Here is a 22,555-nt window from a genome sequence, read left to right as displayed (position 1 = left end):
AAGGCTGAAGCCCAACGTGGCAGAAACACCACAGCAAAAACCGCAGCGTTTACAGGCCCTGCTAAGTGGATAGGAGTCTAGCGAATCCCAAATATCAGAAAAATACCGGGGGAGTTTTTGTACATTGCAGCACATGGAAACGCAGGCAGACTCCCTATAAGTATAACTAAAGTAGAAAGTCCGCAGAGGAAAACTGCACATTTTATGTGAAAGGCGCTGTGGGAAGATCGCAATGTGTTTCCACAGAGGTTTTTCCTGCAGGGCTTTTTGGCTGTGGCCCCCTATGTGGGGCTTTAACCTAAAGTACATTGTCAATCACCTCTGCACCGCCAATGGAGGAGTTTCTTTGTGCCTCTTATGCAAACCTTAGGCCGGGTTCACATGGGGTATTTTGGACCGGAACCTGAGGCGGAGGCTGCCTCAGGTTCCGGTCCAAAATACGGGTAGCCGCAACTGGATGTCAGCGAAGTGCACCAGCATCCAGTTGAACACTCCACTCCGGATTAGGTCCAAATGAATGGACCTAGTCTGGAGGAGGCAGAGTCTTCAGGCAGATGTCGCGAGGTGACTCCACCTGAAGAATGAGCATGTCCGTTCTTTTTTACAGGAGCTGGAACAAACGGCTGCCAGAAAAAAGAACTGAACTGCTCCCATTGATTTCAATCGGAGCTGTCTTTTTGGTCAGTATTTTGAGGCGGATACGGCCTCAAAATCCTGTCCAAAAAACCCCATGTGAAATTACCCTAAATCCACCAAGCATCAACCATAGCTTGGCATCCCCTAAAGGAACACAGATCTAATTCCCCCCCCCCAATTCACCAGGCACCCCACACTCCCCCCCAGTTCACCATGCGCCCCGCATCCAACCCCCACAATTCACCAGGCACCCCACATCTCTCCCCAACAGTTCACCAGGCACCCCACATCTCTCCCCCACAGTACACCATGCACCCCACCTCTCCCCCACAGTCAATCGTGTACCCCACACCCAACCCCCACAGTACACAATGCACCCCCACATCTCTCCCCCACAGTTCACCATGCACCCCACATCTCTCCCCCACAGTTCACCATGCACCCCACATCTCTCCCCCACAGTTCACCATGCACCTCACATCTCTCTCCCACAGTTCACCATGCACCCCAATTCTCTCCCCCACAGTTCACCATGCACCCCACATCTCACCATGCACCCCACATCTATCCCCCACAGTTCACCATGCACCTCACAGCTCTCCCCCACAGTTCACCATGCACCCCACATCTCTGCCCCACAGTTCACCATGCACCCCACATCTCTCCCCCACAGTTCACCATGCACCCCACATCTCTCCCCCACAGTTCACCATGCACCTCACATCTCTCTCCCACAGTTCACCATGCACCTCACATCTCTCCCCCACAGTACACCATGCACCCCACCTCTCCCCCACAGTCAATCGTGTACCCCACACCCAACCCCCACAGTACACAATGCACCCCCACATCTCTCCCCCACAGTTCACCATGCACCCCACATCTCTCCCCCACAGTTCACCATGCACCTCACATCTCTCCCCCACAGTTCACCATGCACCCCACATCTCTCCCCCACAGTTCACCATGCACCCCACATCTCTCCCCCACAGTTCACCATGCACCTCACATCTCTCTCCCACAGTTCATCATGCACCCCACATCTCTCCCCCACAGTTCACCATGCACCCCACATCTCACCATGCACCCCACATCTCTCCCCCACAGTTCACCATGCACCTCACATCTCTCCCCCACAGTTCACCATGCACCCCACATCTCTCCCCCACAGTTCACCATGCACCCCACATCTCTCCCCCACAGTTCACCATGCACCCCACATCTCTCCCCCACAGTTCACCATGCACCCCACATCTCTCCCCCACAGTACACCATGCACCCCACATCTCTCCCCCACAGTTCACCATGCACCCCACATCTCTCCCCCACAGTTCACCATGCACCCCACATCTCTCCCCACAGTTGACCATGCACCCCACATCTCTCCCCCACAGTTCACCATGCACCCCACATCTCTCCCCCACAGTTCACCATGCACCCCACATCTCTCCCCCACAGTTCACCATGTACCCCACATCTCTCCCCCACAGTACACCATGCACCCCACATCTCTCCCCCACAGTTCACCATGCACCTCACATCTCTCTCCCACAGTTCACCATGCACCTCACATCTCTCTCCCACAGTTCACCATGCACCTCACATCTCTCCCCCACAGTTCACCATGCACCCCACATCTCTCCCCCACAGTTCACCATGCACCCCACATCTCTCCCTCACAGTTCACCATGCACCCCAATTCTCTCCCCCCAAACTACACCCTGCACCCACACCTCTCCCCCAAATCTTACATCTCTCTCCCTCTACATTACTCCCTGCAGTCCACCTACTGTATCTCCCCCCTCACTACACCCTGCACCTCGCAGGTCTCCATGTTGCTCCACTACACAGGATACAGTGGTAGGTCCTGCTTGCAATTAAAGACACGCCTATCCGGTCATGTGACCTTGTGACGTCAGAAGGTCCTTTCGGCGTCTAGTATTTAGCCTTTACCATTACAACAGTTTGTCTGTGATAAGAGCAGGGGTAGCTGTCGCCGGGCCCCTAATGTCCCGGGCCCTGTGGTAGCTGCCTCTGCCCATGACTTTTATCTCCGCATATATCAAGTGGAATGGGGGCAGAATCCCTGGACGATCGCCCAACGCAGGTGTAACAGTAGCCGTACATACAAAAAGAGAGCGTAACTAGCATTGCTGAATTGTCTATTCTTGTTCCTCTTGGTTATGCACAGTTCAGATTGAATTTGTGGTTGATGAAGCTGCTGCAGATTCAGTATCCCTGTACACACACAGCCGGTCTATGCTGTATTCCTGGCAGGTCTCCTGTATATAGTGTGAGTGTGGGACAGAGGGACATAAACAGGGTGACTCAGTCTTCTATCTGTCTATATCAATTTAGTCTTTTCTTCTCCAGTCTTGAATCCATGAATCCATAGGACCTCTCTGTATTATTTGTGGATTCAGGGCCGCCGATAGGCCAGTACTACTGCTACTGGCGTCAGGGGCCCGGCCAAATTAAAAAATGAGGGGGGGGGGGCCGGGTTTTGGCCCGCCACTGTGTGCCGGCCCCCTGGCGCCGGCAGCAGTCATTGTATGTCCTGTTTCAACTCAGATCTGCGTCCTCGCTTCGCCGCTGCCGCCTCTCTCGCTGACGCTGACACATATGCGGCTGAAGCGAGGAGCTGACCTGTGTCAGCTCCTCGCTTCGCCGCTGCCGCCTCTCTCGCTGACACATATGCGGCTGAGCTGGAACCCGGCTGAGCCGCATATGTGTCAGCGAGAGAGGTGGCAGCGGCGAAGCGAGGAGCTGACACAGGTCAGCTCCTCGCTTCAGCTGCATATGTGTCAGCGTCAGCGAGAGAGGCGGCAGCGGCGAAGCGAGGAGCTGACACAGGTCAGCTCCTCGCTTCAGCCGCTGAAGCGAGGAGCTGACCTGTATCAGCTCCTCGCTTCGCCGCTGCCGCCGGCTACCTGGCAGTGTAGACGCGATGTGATGACGTCACATCGCGTCTACAACTGTGCGCCAGTAAGAGAGAAAGGCGCGCAGAGAGCAGCGGGGGAACGAAGGAGAAGGTAAGTGTAATGTGGAACGTGAAACTGGGGGCAGATGAAGGAGAGGACGGCATGACACTGGGGGCAGAGATGGGAGACATGAATCTGGGGGCAGAGATGGGGGGGACATGAATCTGGGGGCAGAGATGGGGGGACATGAATCTGGGGGCAGAGATGGAGGAGACATGAATCTGGGGGCAGAGATGGAGGGGACATGAATCTGGGGGCAGAGATGAGGGGACATGAATCTGGGGGCAGATGAAGGGTGTATATGAAGCTGGGGGAGAGACGGAGGGGGGACATATAATTTACGGGTGACTGTAGGAGGATTATACAGTGTGCGGGCAAATGGAAAATTAATGAGTGGGAGGAGTCAACATAACAGTGGGTGGGGCTAAACCTCCTGGACATTTTGTCCCTCTTTTGGTTCTTCAAAAGTTGGGAGGTATGGGTACAGGGGGCAATGGAAAGATGTTAGAGGGTGGACGGGGGGGGGGGATTGTTGGGACATCGGGTGTGCGGCACTGCGGAGAGGGAACTGGGGCAATAATATATAATATATAAGTTTTTAGCTGGAGAACTACAAAGCACACAATACCTCCAAAGGTATGTGTGCTTTGTATTAATAATGATGTAGGCTGCTATGTTACTAGCATAACAGCCTGTTTGGGGGTGGGACTTTCACTTTAAAGGAGTGTTCACATTGCGTTTTTGGCCTCCCTTGCCGGGATACGTTGGTAACCAGTCACAATCAGCTCCCCACTTATCCCTGCACAGAGAACTGCAGGCCCCCCTTTTTTTTTAATGGCCAGTTCTTCGTGCAGGGATAAGTTGACAGCTGATTCTGACTGGTTACCAACGTATCCCGGCAAGGGAGGCCAAAAACGCAATGAGAAAAAGCCCTGAGGATTTATTAGGAGGGCTCTTATAGATGGTGTTTGCTCTCTATAGGCGCTGTCACACGGAGCAGATTGTACCTGCAAATAGAATCTGATTAAGCCTTGTAATGCTGCTAAATAAAGGGAAATGTAATACAGAATTGGTATGTCGCAAAATAAGGTAGTTTTAAAATGGCGGGGGAGGGGGGGGGCCCAGACACTTAGGCTGTATGGGGCCCCAAAATTCCTGATGGCGGCCCTGTGTGGATTATTTCTTATTTCCCCGCCCCAACACCCCCTCCCCCCCCCGTATTATATGTAGATTTTATCCTATCCATCCAATCCTAACACTACACAAATCCATAGAACTGTGCACTGTATTATTTGGGGATTATTTCCTATCTCTCCCATTCCGTCTCTTTGAGACCCTATCTCTCTAATCTCTCTCCACATGATGGACGCATTCGCTTTCTGCCTGGACCTTTAATACTGTTGATGAGTCCTTAGTGGCTGTCCGTAAGGCTTACAGGTGAACCTGTGTGATCTCTGAGGTCATGTCATCCTTTCCACATGGCAGCCACTGTTTTAGGTCTGTATACACTGAGTTTTTTGGCGAGGATTTTGATGCTGAATCCGCCTCAAAATCTGCCTCCAAAAAAAGCCTCCCAATAGAGTTGTATTGGGAGGCTTTTTTGGAGGCGGATTTTGAGGAGAATTCAGCGTCAAAATCCTCGCCTAGTTTGTGTGAATTGAACTGCAAAAAGTTAAACTTTGTTTGAATGTGTTTCTTTTGCAAAATTTGGAGTGAATCCAATTTGTTCTGAACTGTTTTGCTTATCTCTACTTACAAATTATATCTTACAACTTTATAGTGTTGAACAGTGCTTATAGTGTCATCTTATATTTCATATGTGATATCTTATAGGGTTATAGTATTACACAGTGCTTATAATGTGATGTAATATCTTATAAGTGACATTTTACAATGTTATAGTGTTATATAGTGCTTATAGTCTTTTTTAGATCATCTTCTAGATTACTCTTACATATTGTACAATGTGCTAGTGATATATAGTATTTCTAGATTACTCTTACATATTATATAATATACTAGTGATATATAGTACTTCTAGATTACTCTTACATATTATACAATATACTAGTGATATATAGTACTTCTAGATTACTCTTACATATTATATAATGTGCTAGTGATATATAGTACTTCTAGATTACGCTTACATATTGTACAATATACTAGTGATATATAGTACTTCTAGATTACTCTTACATATTATACAATATACTAGTGATATATAGTACTTCTAGATTATTCTTACATATTATACAATATACTAGTAATATATAGTACTTCAAGATTACTCTTACATATTATACAATATACTAGTGATATATAGTACTTCTAGATTACTCATATATTATACAATATATTAGTGATATATAGTACTTCTAGATTACTCTTACATATTATACAATGTGCTAGTGATATATAGTACTTCTAGATTACTCTTAGATATTATACAATATACTAGTGATATATAGTACTTCTAGATTACTCTTATATATTATACAATATACTAGTGATATATAGTACTTCTAGATTACTCTTACATATTATACAATGTGCTAGTGATATATAGTACTTCCAGATTACTCTTACATATTATATAATGTGCTAGTGATAAATAGTACTTCTAGATTACTCATATATTATACAATATACTAGTGATATATAGTACTTCTAGATTACCCTTACATATTATATAATATACTAGTGATATATAGTACTTCTAGATTACTCTTACATATTATACAATATACTAGTGATATATAGTACTTCTAGATTACTCTTACATATTATACAATATACTAGTGATATATAGTACTTCTAGATTACTCTTACATATTATACAATATACTAGTAATATATAGTACTTCTAGATTACTCTTACATATTATACAATATACTAGTGATATATAGTACTTCTAGATTACTCTTACATATTATACAATGTGCTAGTGATATATAGTATTTCTAGATTACTCATATATTATACAATATACTAGTGATATATAGTACTTCTAGATTACTCTTACATATTATATAATGTGCTAGTGATATATAGTACTTCTAGATTACTCATATATTATACAATATACTAGTGATATATAGTACTTCTAGATTACTCTTACATATTATATAATGTGCTAGTGATATATAGTACTTCTAGATTACTCATATATTATACAATATACTAGTGATCTATAGTACTTCTAGATTACTCTTACATATTATACAATGTGCTAGTGATATATAGTACTTCTAGATTACTCATATATTATACAATATACTAGTGATATATAGTACTTCTAGATTACTCGTACATATTATATAATGTGCTAGTGATATATAGTACTTCTAGATTACTCATATATTATACAATATACTAGTGATATATAGTACTTCTAGATTACTCTTACATAGTATACAATATACTAGTGATATATAGTACTTCTAGATTACTCTTACATATTATATAATGTGCTAGTGATATATAGTACTTCTAGATTACTCATATATTATACAATATACTAGTGATATATAGTACTTCTAGATTACTCTTACATATTATACAATGTACTAGTGATATATAGTGCTTCTAGATTACTCATATATTATACAATATACTAGTGATATATAGTACTTCTAGATTACTCTTACATATTATATAATGTGCTAGTGATATATAGTACTTCTAGATTACTCTTACATATTATACAATATACTAGTGATATATAGTACTTCTAGATTACTCTTACATATTATACAATATACTAGTGATATATAGTACTTCTAGATTACTCTTACATATTATACAATGTGATAGTGATATATAGTACTTCTAGTTTACTCTTATGTATTATACAACATACTAGTGATATATAGTACTTCTAGATTACTCATATATTATACAATATATTAGTGATATATTACTTCTAGTTTACTCTTATATATTATACAATGTGCTAGTGATATATAGTACTTCTAGTTTACTCTTATGTATTATACAATATACTAGTGATATATAGTACTTCTAGATTACTCTTATATATTATACAATATACTAGTGATATATTACTTCTAGATTACTCTTATATATTGTATAGCACATGAAGCTTTATCTTACATTCACTAAATATGCAATAAACAACTTTATTGCCATAATATCAGGAGTATAAAAGAACATTGGCAAGTAAAGACACAATATGATGGTAAGATAAATAATCCACTGATACGGTGTTTGTGACTCTGGGCAGGACACGGAGTAATTTGGCATCAGATTCCCTCATTGATGACCCTGCCGCCTACTGCTTTGCTATATACCGTATATATATATAGTTATAACAGTCCTGCCTAGAGCTCAGTTTAGGGTTCACTGATGTAATGAAGAATAAACCAAGTAACCCTAACCCAGGACGTCTGTCTGGTTCCTATAGAGGGGACATCATACAGAACTGACTCTACTAAACATCACCTAACACCATCATCTTCTCCACTGTGTCCATATGGTGGGTTTGGTGTTCAATGTCAGAATCCCGTGATTTTGGGTTTGTCCTTTTCTTGCAGAGTTCTGCAGTCCTATAAATGCCTGGTGTGACCCCGATAGAGACAGGAATGGCTCCTGTTCATCATAGTTCATCAGAGATTCCCTCTTCTTCGTTCCCACTCACAGACACAGCCTTGATATCAGGGAGAGAATGGTTTCTGGCCACATAGACAAGGGTGTACCACATCCTCCTCTGCATCTTCCTAAATTTTGAAACAAAGTTTTCATTGGTGACCAAATACAGTAAGGGGTTAATTGCGCTGTTCATGGCAGCCAGCCCTCTGGTCACCTGATAGGAGACATACACATCCTTCAGACTTTGGGTGCAGGTCCCCCGTAGCTGCCAAACTCTGGAGAGTAAATTGAGGTTCCGAAATATATAGTAGGGGAAGAAGCAGACGGCGAACAGGGTTAGGATGATGAAGACTTGCTTGATGCTTCTGCTCTTCAGGTTTGGGTCCACGTTTTTGTTTTTTGTAAGGACAGTGAGGATCCGGGTGTAGCAAACCAGGATGATGAGGAATGGGATGAAGAAGCCTGTGACTGTGATGCTCAGTGTGTAGGGCGCGTAGGTTTCTAGGTGCTCATTGATCGTCGAGTCGTGGCAATATGTGTCATTTTTCATGGCGTTGGTATAGAAGAGGTTAGGTAAGATCTGAGCGAGCACCAAAATCCACATGAGAATGCTGATGTACAATGAGGGGCGCAAGTTCTGGAAGCTGCCCATCATTTTCATTGGGTGGACTATACCCAGGTAGCGCTGAACACTGATACAGGTAAGGAAACTAATACTTGCGTACATATTAATGTGGAAGAGGAGGCGCGCAAGGCGGCAAAATCCATAACCAAACATCCAAACACCTTCACTAAGGTAATAGGAGACAAAAAACGGCAATGTCCCCACATAGAGAAGGTCAGCAATGCCAAGGTTCAACACAAACACATTCAGGGACGTCCATTTCTTCCAGTTTAGGCACAAATTCCATAGACCGAACCCATTGCCCAATAATCCAACCAGGAACACAATCAGGTAAACAGAAGATAAGTAGCGAAAAGTGAAACTTTTGTTGACGTTGCATTCTGAAATGATGTTAAAGTTGCCAGAAGTTATGGGTGACTCAAAGAAATCCTCTTCCATGATGGAGTGTGGAAGTAGGCATGGGGCTGCAGATGGAGACCCTGAGCAGTCTGCATGGAGAGCGCGGTGCTTGTGCCGGAGTGCTGAGAGCTGACATCTGGCAGGCAGCAGAGCCCCTCCCTCCAGTCTGTACACTCCTGGCTGTCCTTGGTGCGGCCACTCCTCACACTCACAGACACTTTCACTTCAGTCCTTGTTACTTTTACTTTTATTATTTTTAGATCACCATTCATTCCCTGTGATGTGCATATGAATAGGACTGACATACCTACTGCACGTACAGAATGCGCACGCTTCTGTCTCTCAAAAACCCAAACTACTTCTGGCCATCCATGTGGCCGATAAATGAATGCTAACCAGCACAAAGAAGGGTGACCAACATGATGGCTCTGGGGTCCTTGGAGCGCTAGGGGCAATGATTGTGGGGTCTCTTCTGCCTACATTCAGCATGTCCTAATCCACTCCTGGATCACAATCTTTATCACGTTACACCGGGGGTATAACTGGGAAATACTGACCCCATAGCAAACGTTTGACTGAGGCCTCCTGACCCCAACATGTTATAACACTCACTTTACTGGCCCTCATATGGTATAATGTCCCCTTTACAAGCCCCCACATAGTATAATGCTCCCTTTGCTGAGCCCCCACATGGCATGACGCCGTTTTCTGAGCCTCTGTCAAGTTTATAATCATGTAATGTATGAAAAAACATTGTTATCCTTAAAAGTTGAATGCTAGATATAGTTGCTTATGCTTGAAACTGGTATAATGTTATATGATAAGATGGCGCCTGTATCCAAGATGAGTGCAAGAAAAACAAATGCCTAGCTTGCTGCTACAAGACAGCTCCCCAAGGTTACCACACAGGACCGGGAGTAGCTGGCTATATATGGAACTTCTTCAACTTTTTCTGTTTGATTGAGATGTATCATACCAATCAGGAATGAATATGAAAACTTTGAATGAATATGAAAATCAGGGGCTGGTCCCCCTAGTGTCGTGGGCCCCACAGCAGCAGCTACACCTGTTATGTTGGTAGTTCCACTTCTGTTGTACATATAGGACAAGATATCAGTGAGGTCTATTAGGCTATGACCAAAGGTGACCGGTAAAGCCAGTCTGTACAAAGGGACATGGCATCCTCCTGACCCACGTCAATGGCCTCTCACCTGGCCAAGCAGAACTCTACCCTGCAATGATGAAGAACAAGTGTTTGCAGATAGTGGAGCAGGTACATATCCAAATCTCTATATACTGTTTGCCTGTAGTCTAAAAAGTCCACTTTCCATTTTCTAAAACTTTACTTTTATTTAAATATTTTAAATAAAAAATGAAATCTGGTGTAGATTACACAAAAAACTCCTGCGTGCCCCTGAAGATGCCAGTCTACTGGTGAAACAAGCTTGGGACGTTGTCAGCAGGGGTCACATACCCAGCATAGGTCAGTCTGCAGTTGTCCATGAGCAGCTGAAGATTACCAAATGTATTCTTAGTAGTCAGGAATAGATCGAACAAATGCAATGTCAGGCTCAATATTCTAAAAATGTCGCCTTAGTTATTTGTCTCCGGTTAAAAAACCGGTTTCTTAAGGCAGAAGACGCACACGGGAGGTCACCCATTCAAGCGAATGGGTTTGTAAAGGTGACTGCCGGGTTTCCGTCTCCTGTCCAGTTTCGTGGGGCCGAAGATGGAAAGTGGCCGCATTGCACAAACTGGACGACGAACGCAGTCCTGAGGGGGTTAAACAGGACTCTCACTGTCTCTCCTAAGAGTCCTGTAAGGATCTATTCTGCTTTTTACTCTGAAGTCCTGCTCCATAATTTCTCACCATTGTATGCTGCATATATCATTGCTATGTAAGATGTGGACAGGCACCAGCTGGCTCTCTCTGGGCTCCGTCGCAGTTGGCACCACACTCCTCCAGGTCCTCATCCTGCCATGTCCTGACTAGACTCTGACTCTGCATTACCTGGAGTTGCCCATGGGTGATAAAGGACACACAAGACACTTGGTTCCTGCTGAGACTCTTTACTGCAGTAAACGTTGCGGATACATGGTGGTGACTCTTCAGTAACCGCTGACAGGGGACAAACAACAGTCAAACATTAGGCCGAGCTCAGCAAGAGAGCGCTCCCCTAGACGCCGCCATAGACCGTGCCCTGCTGTCACATTTTGATGGTGCGTCTGTTCGTAGAAATGTCACCTGACAGGTTTGCTTTAATGTTTTATATCAGTGACCTTGTGTAAAAACATATATGCAAGTAATTGTCCGTATTCATTGTGACAAGAGCTCAATGACAATATTGGCCCTGACAGACAGCGCAGAGTCTCAGTAGTGCAGCCTCAGCGTGTCCTTCACTGGCTGCACCAGTGTCCTCCTCCTCCTCCATAGCTCACACATTTATGACAGGATCCGCTGGGATAGGCCTTCACATCCGAGGCTGCAGAATAATATATAATAGTGGGGGTCTTCTTCTGAGGTGTTTGGGATCCCTGAGGCGCCTGGGCCTGGTAGTGATGGCTACCTCGGCATCCCCTATAGCTACGCCCCAGCTTCATATAAAGGAGGACAATGTCTTTATTCTCTGATCCCAATCATTTGTGTTATGTTTTCTAGAATTTTATATGAAACCCCTGACACAAAGCTCCTGCTCGGGTAAATGATTGATGGCGGCCATAAATGCTTTATTACCCTGTATACTACCGTGTTCGGGCTCCGCCTCTGTATTCTGCGCCACTTCACTATCCCGCTCATGTTGTTCCTCTCACTCCTCATACACAAATGTTTCCCTTTATAGTTGGCACAACTTATGGCCTCACATGGCAGGACAATACAATGGTTCCATAGTCCATAGGACTCATGATGATAAAGCCTGCCGCTCCCCTACATGTGCAGATAAAGCTGATATCATGTCAAAAATGACAAGATTAGCCAGCACGAGCTCCTCTGTAATACTCTGTGCTGCTGGGAACATTCTTTAGTCAGTTTTGCTAGAAGCTGCACCCTAACTGAGACCCTAAATTGGAGTCTTCCTCTTAATGTGGACTAAGGATTTAAAGGGTTATTTGATATTCGAAGAAAGGATCTGCTTTACATTTCAGAAACGGCTCCCCTCCTGTCTGTGGCTGTGTCTGGTATTGCAACTCACTTGATCTGCCACAATGTCAGGACTGAAAATAAAACCCTTCCTTTCTTTTAATCTCAAACCGGTCCTTTAAGTCGCTTTATGTGTAGAACAGATACGTTTCAAGCTCAGTTCATGCGGCTTTATCTTCGGCCCTCTCTAACACAACATTTGCTCCACCACACGTTTTAAAGGTGCGGAGACATGAAGGGGTGAGACTTTACCCCGTCTCCTCCATTGTAACCAGATTTGCATCCAAAGTAATAAATTAAGCAAATTGGCAAATATTGATGATTATAAGTTTCCATCCGTTTTGTGCCTACAGCTCCTATGCAGAACTATGTGTTTTCATGGTTACAGACTACAATCACATTTTGTAGTCGCGATCATTTTAGGTGATGTTCTGTGCTGGGAGTCGCCTCATGGGACAGACGGGTCTGACTAATATCAGTACGTATTCTGCCTGAGCCCGGGCACATCACATGGTAGGCGCCTGGACGTTCTGCATGACTTGCTTGCACGGGAGTCTTCACCTGGTCTTCTAGTAGCAGACACATGAGACGATGGACATCATTAATCTCCTGGTTAATCCTGTTTTACACTGAAATTCCACCATTTCTGTCGCCGTCTGATGTGGGACACATTTCCTTAGACCACACAAGCCGCAGAACTTGGGGAGAAAGCTGCGGACGCTGATACAGCCCAGGAACTCCACCCTGACCGGATGAGAAGATTGTAGGGTGGGGACACAAGACGCTCCTGTCTGAAATAAGAAGAAGTGTCAGACTACGCCATTTCATATCATTCCAAATCATTTTTGATACTGAATATTTTGTGTGTAAAGAATTCATATTGTGTCCCAAAACCTATTTTAGGCCGGGACCCCACGGGCCGGAAACACCGCGATGTGGCTGCGCCGTAAAAATCGTGGTGTTGTAAAGTTCATGCGAATCCCATGCCCACTGTGTGGAAAAATTCACAGCGCGCACACGCTGCGATTTCCAAAACTGTTGCGGTTTACAAAATCGCAGCATGTCAATTATATCTAACGAAACGCCGGCGGCTTTCCTATATTCCTATAGATATAATTGTAACAGAAACTCTGTGAACTTTCTGTTCAAAGTGCTGCGGGAAGAACCGCAATGCGTTCATACTGCAATTGTTCCCGCAGCGCTTTAGCGCGGTGGTTTCCGACCCGTGGGGCCTTAGCCTTGCAGAAACGTAGCTTTTTTTGTTGCAGATTTTGCTGCAGTTTTTTGAGCCACAGCCAGGAGTGGATTGAGGAGAAGATAGAAGTATAAGATATTCCTATATATTTCCCATTGCTTTCGTAGACACTTTTGACTGTGGCTCAAAAAAACCGCAGCAAAATCTGCACCAAAAAAAGCTGTGTTTCTGCAACATGAGGCCTCAGGCTAAGGCAATGTTGCGTACCACAGCAACAAAGTCTTCCTGCCATTATTATACCAGCTTTTCCCTAGGTAGAGTTGACATTCTACATTTCTAAAATCACAGAATTTCAGCTGCAGATTTTTGTCTCCAATTTGTGGATGGCATTTGACAAAACCCCATTCACTTTGCAGGCAATGTGAAACGCGGTGTATTCACAATGTAGGGACCCAACTTAAGCACACAATGTCATTTTGTTGCACAAAATATAACTTTTGTGTCACCGAAATAGATTTTATCTCACACAATTCATTTTATGACACAGAATTCAGTTTGATTTTACTTCCCAAAATTCATGTGGTTACGCAGAACGTTATCATGGTGCTCTGAATTTTATTATATAATACAGAAGAAAACTGACAGAATTCTGTACGATAAGCAAGAAAATAACATTTCTGTCATAAAATAAACAAATGGGACTGAAACCTGGATTCTGGTAACACAAATTGTGCTTTATTATATGCACAAAATAAATGATGTAAGCAACTTACGCGTTTCCTCCATAAGGATTCATCAGGGGCAAATAATAAGCTCAAAGTAAGCTATAATAGCCACAGTAGATGTGGCTATAGATTTTTAATCGCTTCATTAAAGGTGAAGTTTTGATGTCTTCTATTTTTTCAGTGAATATATTATTAATTGAAGAGACTACTTAGTATCATAGATCAGTGAAATGGTTAAGGTTAAGAGGGCTGACGACTTGTCATTTGACAATCATTCGACATGTGATGGACAAACTACATTTCCCATTCATCTGCCTGCTCTCACTCTCTGTATATTCCTGCCTTCTTTACTCTCCCCAATGTGCAAATTCCCTCCCTGCTACAGGGTCTGCTTTGTGTCACAGTGTCTGTCTCGTAGCTGAATCCTTCATTCCGTCAGGCATCATTCTCCTCTACATATCTTTCCAGGAAATAAATCACTCCCACATGTTGGTTTGGAGGGGTAAGGTGGTCACATACTGCTGTGATGTTTCATTTGCTGGCTGAACTGCTTACAGGGAGGGGGAATAGTAAGCTTGCAAATGAAACATCACAACTGTGGCCAATGACCTGAAAATATATCAAATATATTAGGTCAAATTTAAGCAGGATATATATTAGGAAGTGTTTTGTATTGATGCATCTTGTTATTTGGCCCATATATTTAAAAAAACAACAACAAAAAACTGCATAACCCCTTTAAGGTCAAAATCAGTTTGGTGGCGGTCCAACTCCCGGCACCCCCACTGATCATCATATTGAAAGGGTTTCTTCTTAGTGACTGTGGTATTACATCTACCAGTCATAGGGTTTTGCTGCAGCTTCATCTCACCCAAGTGAGTTGGATAGTGCAGCTATACCAGGAATAGCCCCTATACATTTCTTCCACCAGTCTTAATTCATTGCCCCGCTGGCACAAGATGCAGAGAGGTGCCGACCGCACCCATGTGATCATAATCTTAAAGGGGATTTCCCATCAAGTCAAGTTATCCCCTATATATAGGAAAGGGGATAATTTGCAGATGCCCATTGATAAGGACAGTGGGAGAGTTTTGTACCCAGTACTGAATGTTGCAACCACCCCAATATTCAGATTGGGGGGCAATAGTTCCCACTTGTCCTGATCAGTGTGAGTCGGAGCAGTCGGACCCCCACCGATCTGCGAGTTATCTTGTATAGATGGAAGGACCCCTTCATCAATATAAAAACTTTATTTTATTATATATATATTTTTTCATCCTAATTTTTCCTACAGGGGGCGCACATTTTGTCACGCATTACTTATGCTCAGAGTTTTCAGCATTCCGTCATTAACTCTTACCTTGCCAGCTAAGTAGTCTCCGCATGGTCTCACCATGCAAAGTCGGCTCTGGCTCTCCAGCCTGCAGAATGGATTCTGGTTGGTCACTCTTACAGAGATCCCCATGCCACAGTCAGTAGAACAAGATCCCCATTCTGTGCTCCATTCAGGACAGTTAAGCTTCTCCCTGCCTGGCAAAACACAATAATATAAAGAAAGAGTTATTTGTAGGAATATATGGAGGCCGTCACCACTCATATCATTGCCGGCCTTTAGGGGTTCACTATTTCATTTCCCAATAGCAAACACAGTGGGGCCAATTACATAGGAAGCCATTTACCGTATCCAATCAGGATGCTTTTAGATGGTGAGTGACCAAGAAAGCTCAAAACAGTGGCGGACAAACAAATGCTGGTGCCCATTGGTGAATGATGATGGCCTGGTAACCAATGACGGAAGTGTTCATTGTTTGCCAGGAGGGCCCGAGGGTGAGCAGCGCGTACAATTCTCAGGACTCACCACTACTAGTTGCTGTATGATATACCCACCTTCTCCAGGATCAACTTCTCTATGCACACGGCCATGTACTTTGTCAGGGTCCTGGCCGTGTTCTTCATGATTAGCACACTGACCCCGTTATTTCTATGGCCCCATATACACAACCATGTATTACCATGGACCTGTGTATGCGGCAGTGAGTCCAGGGCAAAACTCAAGACAGGCCCTATACCTGTTTTACAGCCACTAGATGAAGTAATTGGGGCTGTGGAGACATGGGTGGCACATGGATGTCATCCATGCCATGTTGCAACGGACCGGGCACATGCATACGGTTGTATGCATACAGCCTTACACCCATGTCCCTCATACAGAAGCAGTGAGGATTTCATGGAAAGTTTAGATACGCTTTAAGGATGTCATGTATCAGTGACTACATAGAATAGGAGAAAGTAATATGTCGATATGGATTAATACAGGATTCTAGCCATGGTGTGCCGCAAACATATAATCCACATGTACAGCTATATTGCGGTCATGTGATTACAGGTGACAGGACTATCCCTTTAAGGTTATGCTGTAGCCACGAGTCACGTGAAGCAGAGAACACCCCATTGTTCATTACTGTACCTTGTCCTGCATTGGTTAGGAGCTGTGTGTGTTGCGGTTGATCACATATCCACTCATGACAACACTTCCCTGGGATAGCGACTCTTCGAGGATAGGGACATGTTGGGCTTGGAAGCATGATGTCCTCGCTGCACAGTGGAATACAAGTTACACCGCCATCTATACATGTGCACTGGACTCTGCAGCTGGGCTGAAATGTTTCTCCATCTTCATAGACTTTCCCATCAATGTTGCAGCTGCCGCCCTGGTTATCTGGGGAGAGTTCATGTCACGTACATCAGGAAATAGTACCAAAGTAATGTCAGTAATTGTGTAAGAAAAGTCTTATATCAAACCAGGCTGTCACCATCTATATCTGATCATTGTGAGGCTAGTAGTCATGGGGCAGATTACAGGATCGCCCAAGAAATACTGGTGTGGTCTATTAGACTCTACACATCTCAAGGTCTGGAGACCCTAAGGAGACCCTTCTGAGCACATCTATGGCCTCTGACCCAGCCAAGCCACTACCCGGCTTCACACTGAAGATAGGCAATAACCCCAAACAGATGTCTGCAGATGTTCAAACTAAGTCACTAGGTTTCTTAGAAAACCAGGCATTGATGTATAAATAGCTACTGTCCAGTAGATGGAGCTAGAGTGAGTTTTCCTTTCTTGATCAAGGTGAACTTATTGCATGTAAGGGAGCGTTCACACTACCGTCGGTGTCTGACAGCTAGTGTCCGCTGCTAATGTCTGTTCAAAATCTTGTGCGGACATTAGCAGTGGACACTAGCTGTGTCCGTGACATTTTGCACTGATTTAATTGGACATCGGGTGCGTTCTTTTACAGTCCATGGGTGTCCTTAAGTGTCCGTTTCCAAAGATGTCCGACTTTTCAAGCGGACAGCAAAATCCGACATGTAGGTTTTTGCTGTCCGCTTGAAAAGTTGGACATCTTTGGGAACCGACACTTAAGGACACCCACGGACTGTAAAAGAACGCACCCGATGTCCAATTAAATCAGTGCAAAATGTCACGGACACAGCTAGTGTCCACTGCTAATGTCCGCACAAGATTTTGAACAGACATTAGCAGCGGACACTACCTGTCGGACACCGATGGTAGTGTGAACGCTCCCTAAGGCTGGATTCACACTACTGTTGGATTCTGTTCAGAAGGTGTCCATTTAAAAAAAAAAAAAAAAAAAAAAAAAAAAGGACACCTATCATAACGGAAAGTAAGGGATGGCTATCAGTTAGTCTCCATTAGAAGTCCATTGCTCATAGACTTCCATGTTAAAAAAATAAAGGAAACTTGCATGTAGGATTTTTTTGTCCGCTTGAAAAAGCAGACAATAGGCTGCCTTCACACGGAGTAACGCCGGGCTCAATTTGAGCTTACTTTTATAGGCGTAGAAATCTGAGGGTCGTGTTATTGTTGCATTTACGCAGCTTTTTTTTTACTATGAGCGCATGCGCGGCGTTTTTTGCTCGCGTACACGCTTCCCGTTTTTTAACGGAGCGTGTACGCGAGCAAAAAACGCCACGTATGCGCTCATAGTAAAAAAAACTCCACGTAAGTGCAACGTTAACACAACCCTCGGATTTCTATGCCTGTAAAAGTAAGTTCAAATTGAGCCCGCCGTTACTCCGTGTGAAGGCAGCCATAGGTGTAAACGGGCACAAATGGACACAAACAGACACAAGATAAAATCCCATTGAAATGAATGGAAACTTCAGACGGACCAGCTAGTGTCCGTTGCTAAAATCTTGTACGGACAATAGCCACGGACACTGCTGATGGGATCCAACGCCCTCTTACTTTCCCTGGTTATCCTCTAACATGAAGTATATAATATGTGTGACTATAATAACAAGTAGCCAGTGGTGTAAGTACCATGGTAGCATCTGTAGCGGCTGCCACGGTGCCCATGATCTTAAGGGGCCGGGATGGCCCCAGCTGCTTTTTTTTTTTTTTCATAGGCCATTACTTGCTGGGGTCACTCCTATTACCTTACCAATCCCTGTTCCTGATAACGGCTGCTCCCCTTCTGCCCTCCAGGGTGCCCCATGCATCCCATAACACATCACTGGGGCCCCCTGGAGGGAAGAAGGAGAATCTAAGGAGGCCGTGGTAAGGGGTGGAGATCGGTGAGTAAGGCCACGGGCCCACGGCAGAAGTATTTGTTGGGCGAACCCTAACAAATACTGCTGTTATTATACTCTGGGATCTCTCTTGGTTTTGTTAGAGAATGTGGCACCACACTTGGTGATCTAAGAGGCAACATCATACAAGGGCAGCACGTCTGACATGTTCACAGTGATGACTTAGGGATATGCGTGGTGGGATCTTACAGTTACAGGTTCCTTCTTTTCCATTAATACTTGTAGAATAATCGCAGGTCAGCTCCTGCCTCTCATCGCACAGGTTAATCTGGTCACAAGGCTCCCCAAGGCGTCGTGAACAGACCTTGCAGCACCCACAACCATCTAAGATTAGGACTGAGCCAGGAGGACAAGGCGCTGGAATCCAGGGACAGGTACATGGACGTCTGCAAAGCTGTGAGCAAATCTGTAAAATGAGGACAATATGTAAAGTGAGTGCATTGAGAAGCTTGGATGTCCCCTGATGCCACACACATATACCCTCAGCTCATCCAAGTAGGGCACATAAGTTAACTAGGGAGAGGGAAGAAAGTCGCTGTCAGATCGCTCTGCTAGGAGTTGTTCTCCCAGAGCCAAAAGGATCAGGAGGTCAAAAACTCACTTGGCTCCTGCACATGGTATTATGTTCTATACTGGAGGGCCAAGAGAGGTGACAAATATAAAAAAATCTATATTACTCACCTTCTCTGCGCTCTGTGATCTCTTCGGCGCCTCTGCCTGAAGTCAGCGACCACTGATTGGGTCACAGAGGTCACGTTGGCGTCATTATACATAACGATGCCGACATGACCCCTAAGGCCCTATCAGTGGTCTCTTACTTCAGACAGAAGTGTCATACAGAACACAGCAGCTGCGGAGCGCAGGGAAGGTGAGTAACATTGTTTTGTAATGTTTGTCACCTCTCATGGCCATCCACTTATTATACTCTGGGGTCTGAAGAGACCCTACAGTGTAATAAAGCAGTTTTGTTTTGCCCGTGTTTGATCTGATCGAAACAGCTGGGCGAGGACTCTGGCTGCCCATTCCAGGGAAATAAGCCTCGCGTGCCACTTTTGGTACATGTGCCACGGGATGCCGACCCCTGCTCTATACTGTCAGGTGGGCAGTCATAGACTAAAGTGGAAAGTCAAGGACCGCCCACGTGACAACATACTGTAGATCATAATTAAGCTGAGAGTAACTGCACTGATTGCTCAGGAACGGTGGGGGCTAGAGAAAAAATTCTAAGTGCACTGGAATCCGTTGAGGAGTGTCTATTGAAGGATGCGATGAGTTGGAGTTGGTGGAGGTGGTGAAAGGTCCTCTTTAAGATTGTCCTCTCTTTTGAAACTGTGGGAATACAGGTGATCAGTTCCATATACAGAACACATCCCCCAATTCTTACCCTTCCACCGACACTCATCAAGGCTTGCGAATTAAACATTCCTGCTCTTACTCGGTGCTGAGAACTCCTCTATAAATCGCCTTCCCTATCTGGAATGTCGCATGCTTCTTCTCTACAGGCAGTAGTGATTAAATCCCTATAAACTAAAGACCCTTTTACTGCTCGTTCCACCCCTTATATAGAGGTTGGTTTTGGAAGAATCTCTAATTGTCTAATATTTTTCTTCGGATCTACTTTATCTCCAGCAGTTTTCAGTTTTATATATGTCATGTAATCCAAACTATTTACATCATATTGAGCTTAAACATTAGCTCGGCGCCATTCCTGCAGCCTATTTATTCATTTTCTTTGCCATGTCCTTCACTTTCATTATAGCTGAAAATAAGACATACTGAAGTCTGACAACTATAGGCGGAATAATCCCCTCCTACTTGTACCATCAGATTCCTTCCAGTTTCTAATCAGATGATATACTAGGATGTCTCTTGGCAAATCTACATGTAGAAGGAAGAGAAGAAATCATCGCCTGCCTTAGGGACCAACCTTTGGGAAAAGTACTCATCAACTAATCCAATTCTAATCCAACCAGACTAACCCTGACCAAATTAGAACAGTCCCAATTCCACCAAACTAAACTCAATCCAACTAGACTAATTCTAATCTAATTTGACTAATACATCTCAACCAGACTAATCTCAATCCAACCAGACTAATCCCAACCCAACCAGACTAATCCATCCCAACCAGACTAATCCATCCCAACCAGACTAATCCCAACCATACTAATCCATCCCAACCAGATGAATCCCAACCCAGCCAGACTAATCAATCCCAACCAGATGAATCCCAACCCAACCAGACTAATCCCAATCCAACCAGACTAATCCATCCCAATCCAACCAGACTAATCCATCCCAATCCAACCAGACTAATCCATCCCAACCAGACGAATCCCAACCAGACTAATCCCAATCCAACCAGACTAATCCCAATCCAACCAGACTAATCCCAATCCAACCAGACTAATCTCAATCCAACCCAACTAATCCATTCAAACCAGACTAATCCTAATCCAAACAGACTATTCCATCCCAAGCAGACTAATCCCAATACAACCAGACTAATCCAACCCAACCAAACTAATCCATCCCAACCAGACTAATCCATCCCGACCAAACTAATCCATCCCAACCAGACTAATCCATCACAACCAAACTAATTCCAACCCAATCAGACTAATCCATCCCAGCGAGACTAACCCCAGCCCAGGTGATCTTACCTGAGATAGAGTGCAGGCTAGAAGCACCAGAGTTGCCCTGCATACTGCCCTCATCCTAGCAGCCTGTGTCTGCTGTGTGGACGGTCCGGCACTGGCTGTGTACGGCTGCAGAGCTGGGATGTTACTCACAGGCAGCAGTATAAACACAAGTTCTTTGGACTCTTGACAAGATTTTCTTTTTTCTTTTTTTAATGTCTCTCATTTCAGCTCATGTTTTTAACTCACCTCAACTGAAAAGTCTTCACAAACCGACTTCAAGATAAATCATAACCAGACACAATAACCATGGCAGAAGCTGCTGCCCATAGCAATCCTATCTGCTGAGGATGACAGTCTGCAGTCGCTGGTGGTATAGTCACCTATGTATACAGGAGGACATGGGGAAAGTGCAGAGAGTGAAACAATTGGGAATCAGGGCAAATGTCCAAAAAGATCTGATAATGAAACAGGGACCAGAAGAGCGGGGACGCCGGGGAGTGTCTTCTCTACAATACAGAACTAGAGAACCATTGCTCCCCCAGAGTCTACACAATCCACATCTAGCAATGCTGCAAGGGAAGGGGGTGGTTATACATCTAATAATGCATAAGATGAGCTTCTAAGATCAATATTTCCAGCCTCCCCTCCTAGTTAGCTCCCTAATATGAGGAACATCATTGTCAGAAGTTTGGTGTCCTTTCCAACAATAGGAATGTTCCCTCACACCAAAATCACAAGTCCCTAAGTTTCTATACTTGCACCCCACAAAATGTCCTGCTGGGTGACGCTATCTAGTAGTGTCCTGCTGGTAATCTCTATGCAGTTACATCCTACTGGGGGTCTCTATGTAGTAATGTCCTGCTTGGGGTCTCCATGTAGTACTGTGCTCCTGGACGTCTCTATGTAGTAATGTCCTCCTGGGGGTCTCCACATAGTACTGTGCTCCTGGATGTCTCTATGTAGTAATGTCCTGCTTGGGGGTCTCCA

At 44.5% G+C, this 22,555-nt stretch overlaps 2 protein-coding genes and 1 pseudogene across 2 annotated transcripts; 1 reads left to right on the top strand and 2 right to left on the bottom strand.

Annotated features, from left to right (window-relative positions):
- The first annotated feature begins 3,311 nt into the window (after nucleotides 1-3,311).
- LOC142211075 (small nucleolar RNA SNORA17) lies at nucleotides 3,312-3,436 on the top strand (annotated as a pseudogene).
- Nucleotides 3,437-8,092: 4,656 nt separating this feature from the next.
- LOC142209446 (P2Y purinoceptor 1-like) lies at nucleotides 8,093-9,327 on the bottom strand. Its single transcript, XM_075278434.1, has one exon. It carries the CDS (start codon nucleotides 9,290-9,292, stop codon nucleotides 8,237-8,239), a length of 1,056 nt encoding a protein of 351 aa, XP_075134535.1. The 5' UTR covers nucleotides 9,293-9,327; the 3' UTR covers nucleotides 8,093-8,236.
- A 2,033-nt stretch (nucleotides 9,328-11,360) lies between these two features.
- On the bottom strand, nucleotides 11,361-21,680 carry LOC142209445 (CCN family member 5-like). The gene is made up of 5 exons (XM_075278433.1): nucleotides 21,590-21,680; nucleotides 19,116-19,332; nucleotides 16,780-17,031; nucleotides 15,673-15,842; nucleotides 11,361-13,183 (listed from the first exon to the last, which is right to left on the bottom strand). The coding sequence occupies exons 1-5, from the start codon at nucleotides 21,641-21,643 to the stop codon at nucleotides 12,962-12,964; spliced, it is 915 nt and encodes a 304-aa protein (XP_075134534.1). The 5' UTR covers nucleotides 21,644-21,680; the 3' UTR covers nucleotides 11,361-12,961.
- Nucleotides 21,681-22,555: the final 875 nt, after the last annotated feature.

The sequence above is a fragment of the Leptodactylus fuscus genome, chromosome 6, assembly GCF_031893055.1.
Source record: "Leptodactylus fuscus isolate aLepFus1 chromosome 6, aLepFus1.hap2, whole genome shotgun sequence".
In the NCBI taxonomy this organism is placed as follows: Eukaryota; Metazoa; Chordata; class Amphibia; order Anura; family Leptodactylidae; genus Leptodactylus; species Leptodactylus fuscus.
The sequence above is the reverse complement of the archived record's forward strand: the minus strand, read 5'-3'. Positions and strand labels throughout refer to the sequence as shown.

Coding starts and splice junctions, on each gene's coding strand:
- LOC142209445 (XM_075278433.1), bottom strand. CDS start 21,643: ATGAGGGCAGTATGCAGGGCAACTCTGGTGCTTCTAGCCTGCACTCTA. Junction 15,843..16,779: donor CCTAACCAATGCAGGACAAG/GTACAGTAATGA, acceptor GTGTTTTGCCAG/GCAGGGAGAAGCTTAACTGT. Junction 13,184..15,672: donor GAGACTACTTAGCTGGCAAG/GTAAGAGTTAAT, acceptor TTCTTATTTCAG/ACAGGAGCGTCTTGTGTCCC.
- LOC142209446 (XM_075278434.1), bottom strand. CDS start 9,292: ATGGAAGAGGATTTCTTTGAGTCACCCATAACTTCTGGCAACTTTAAC.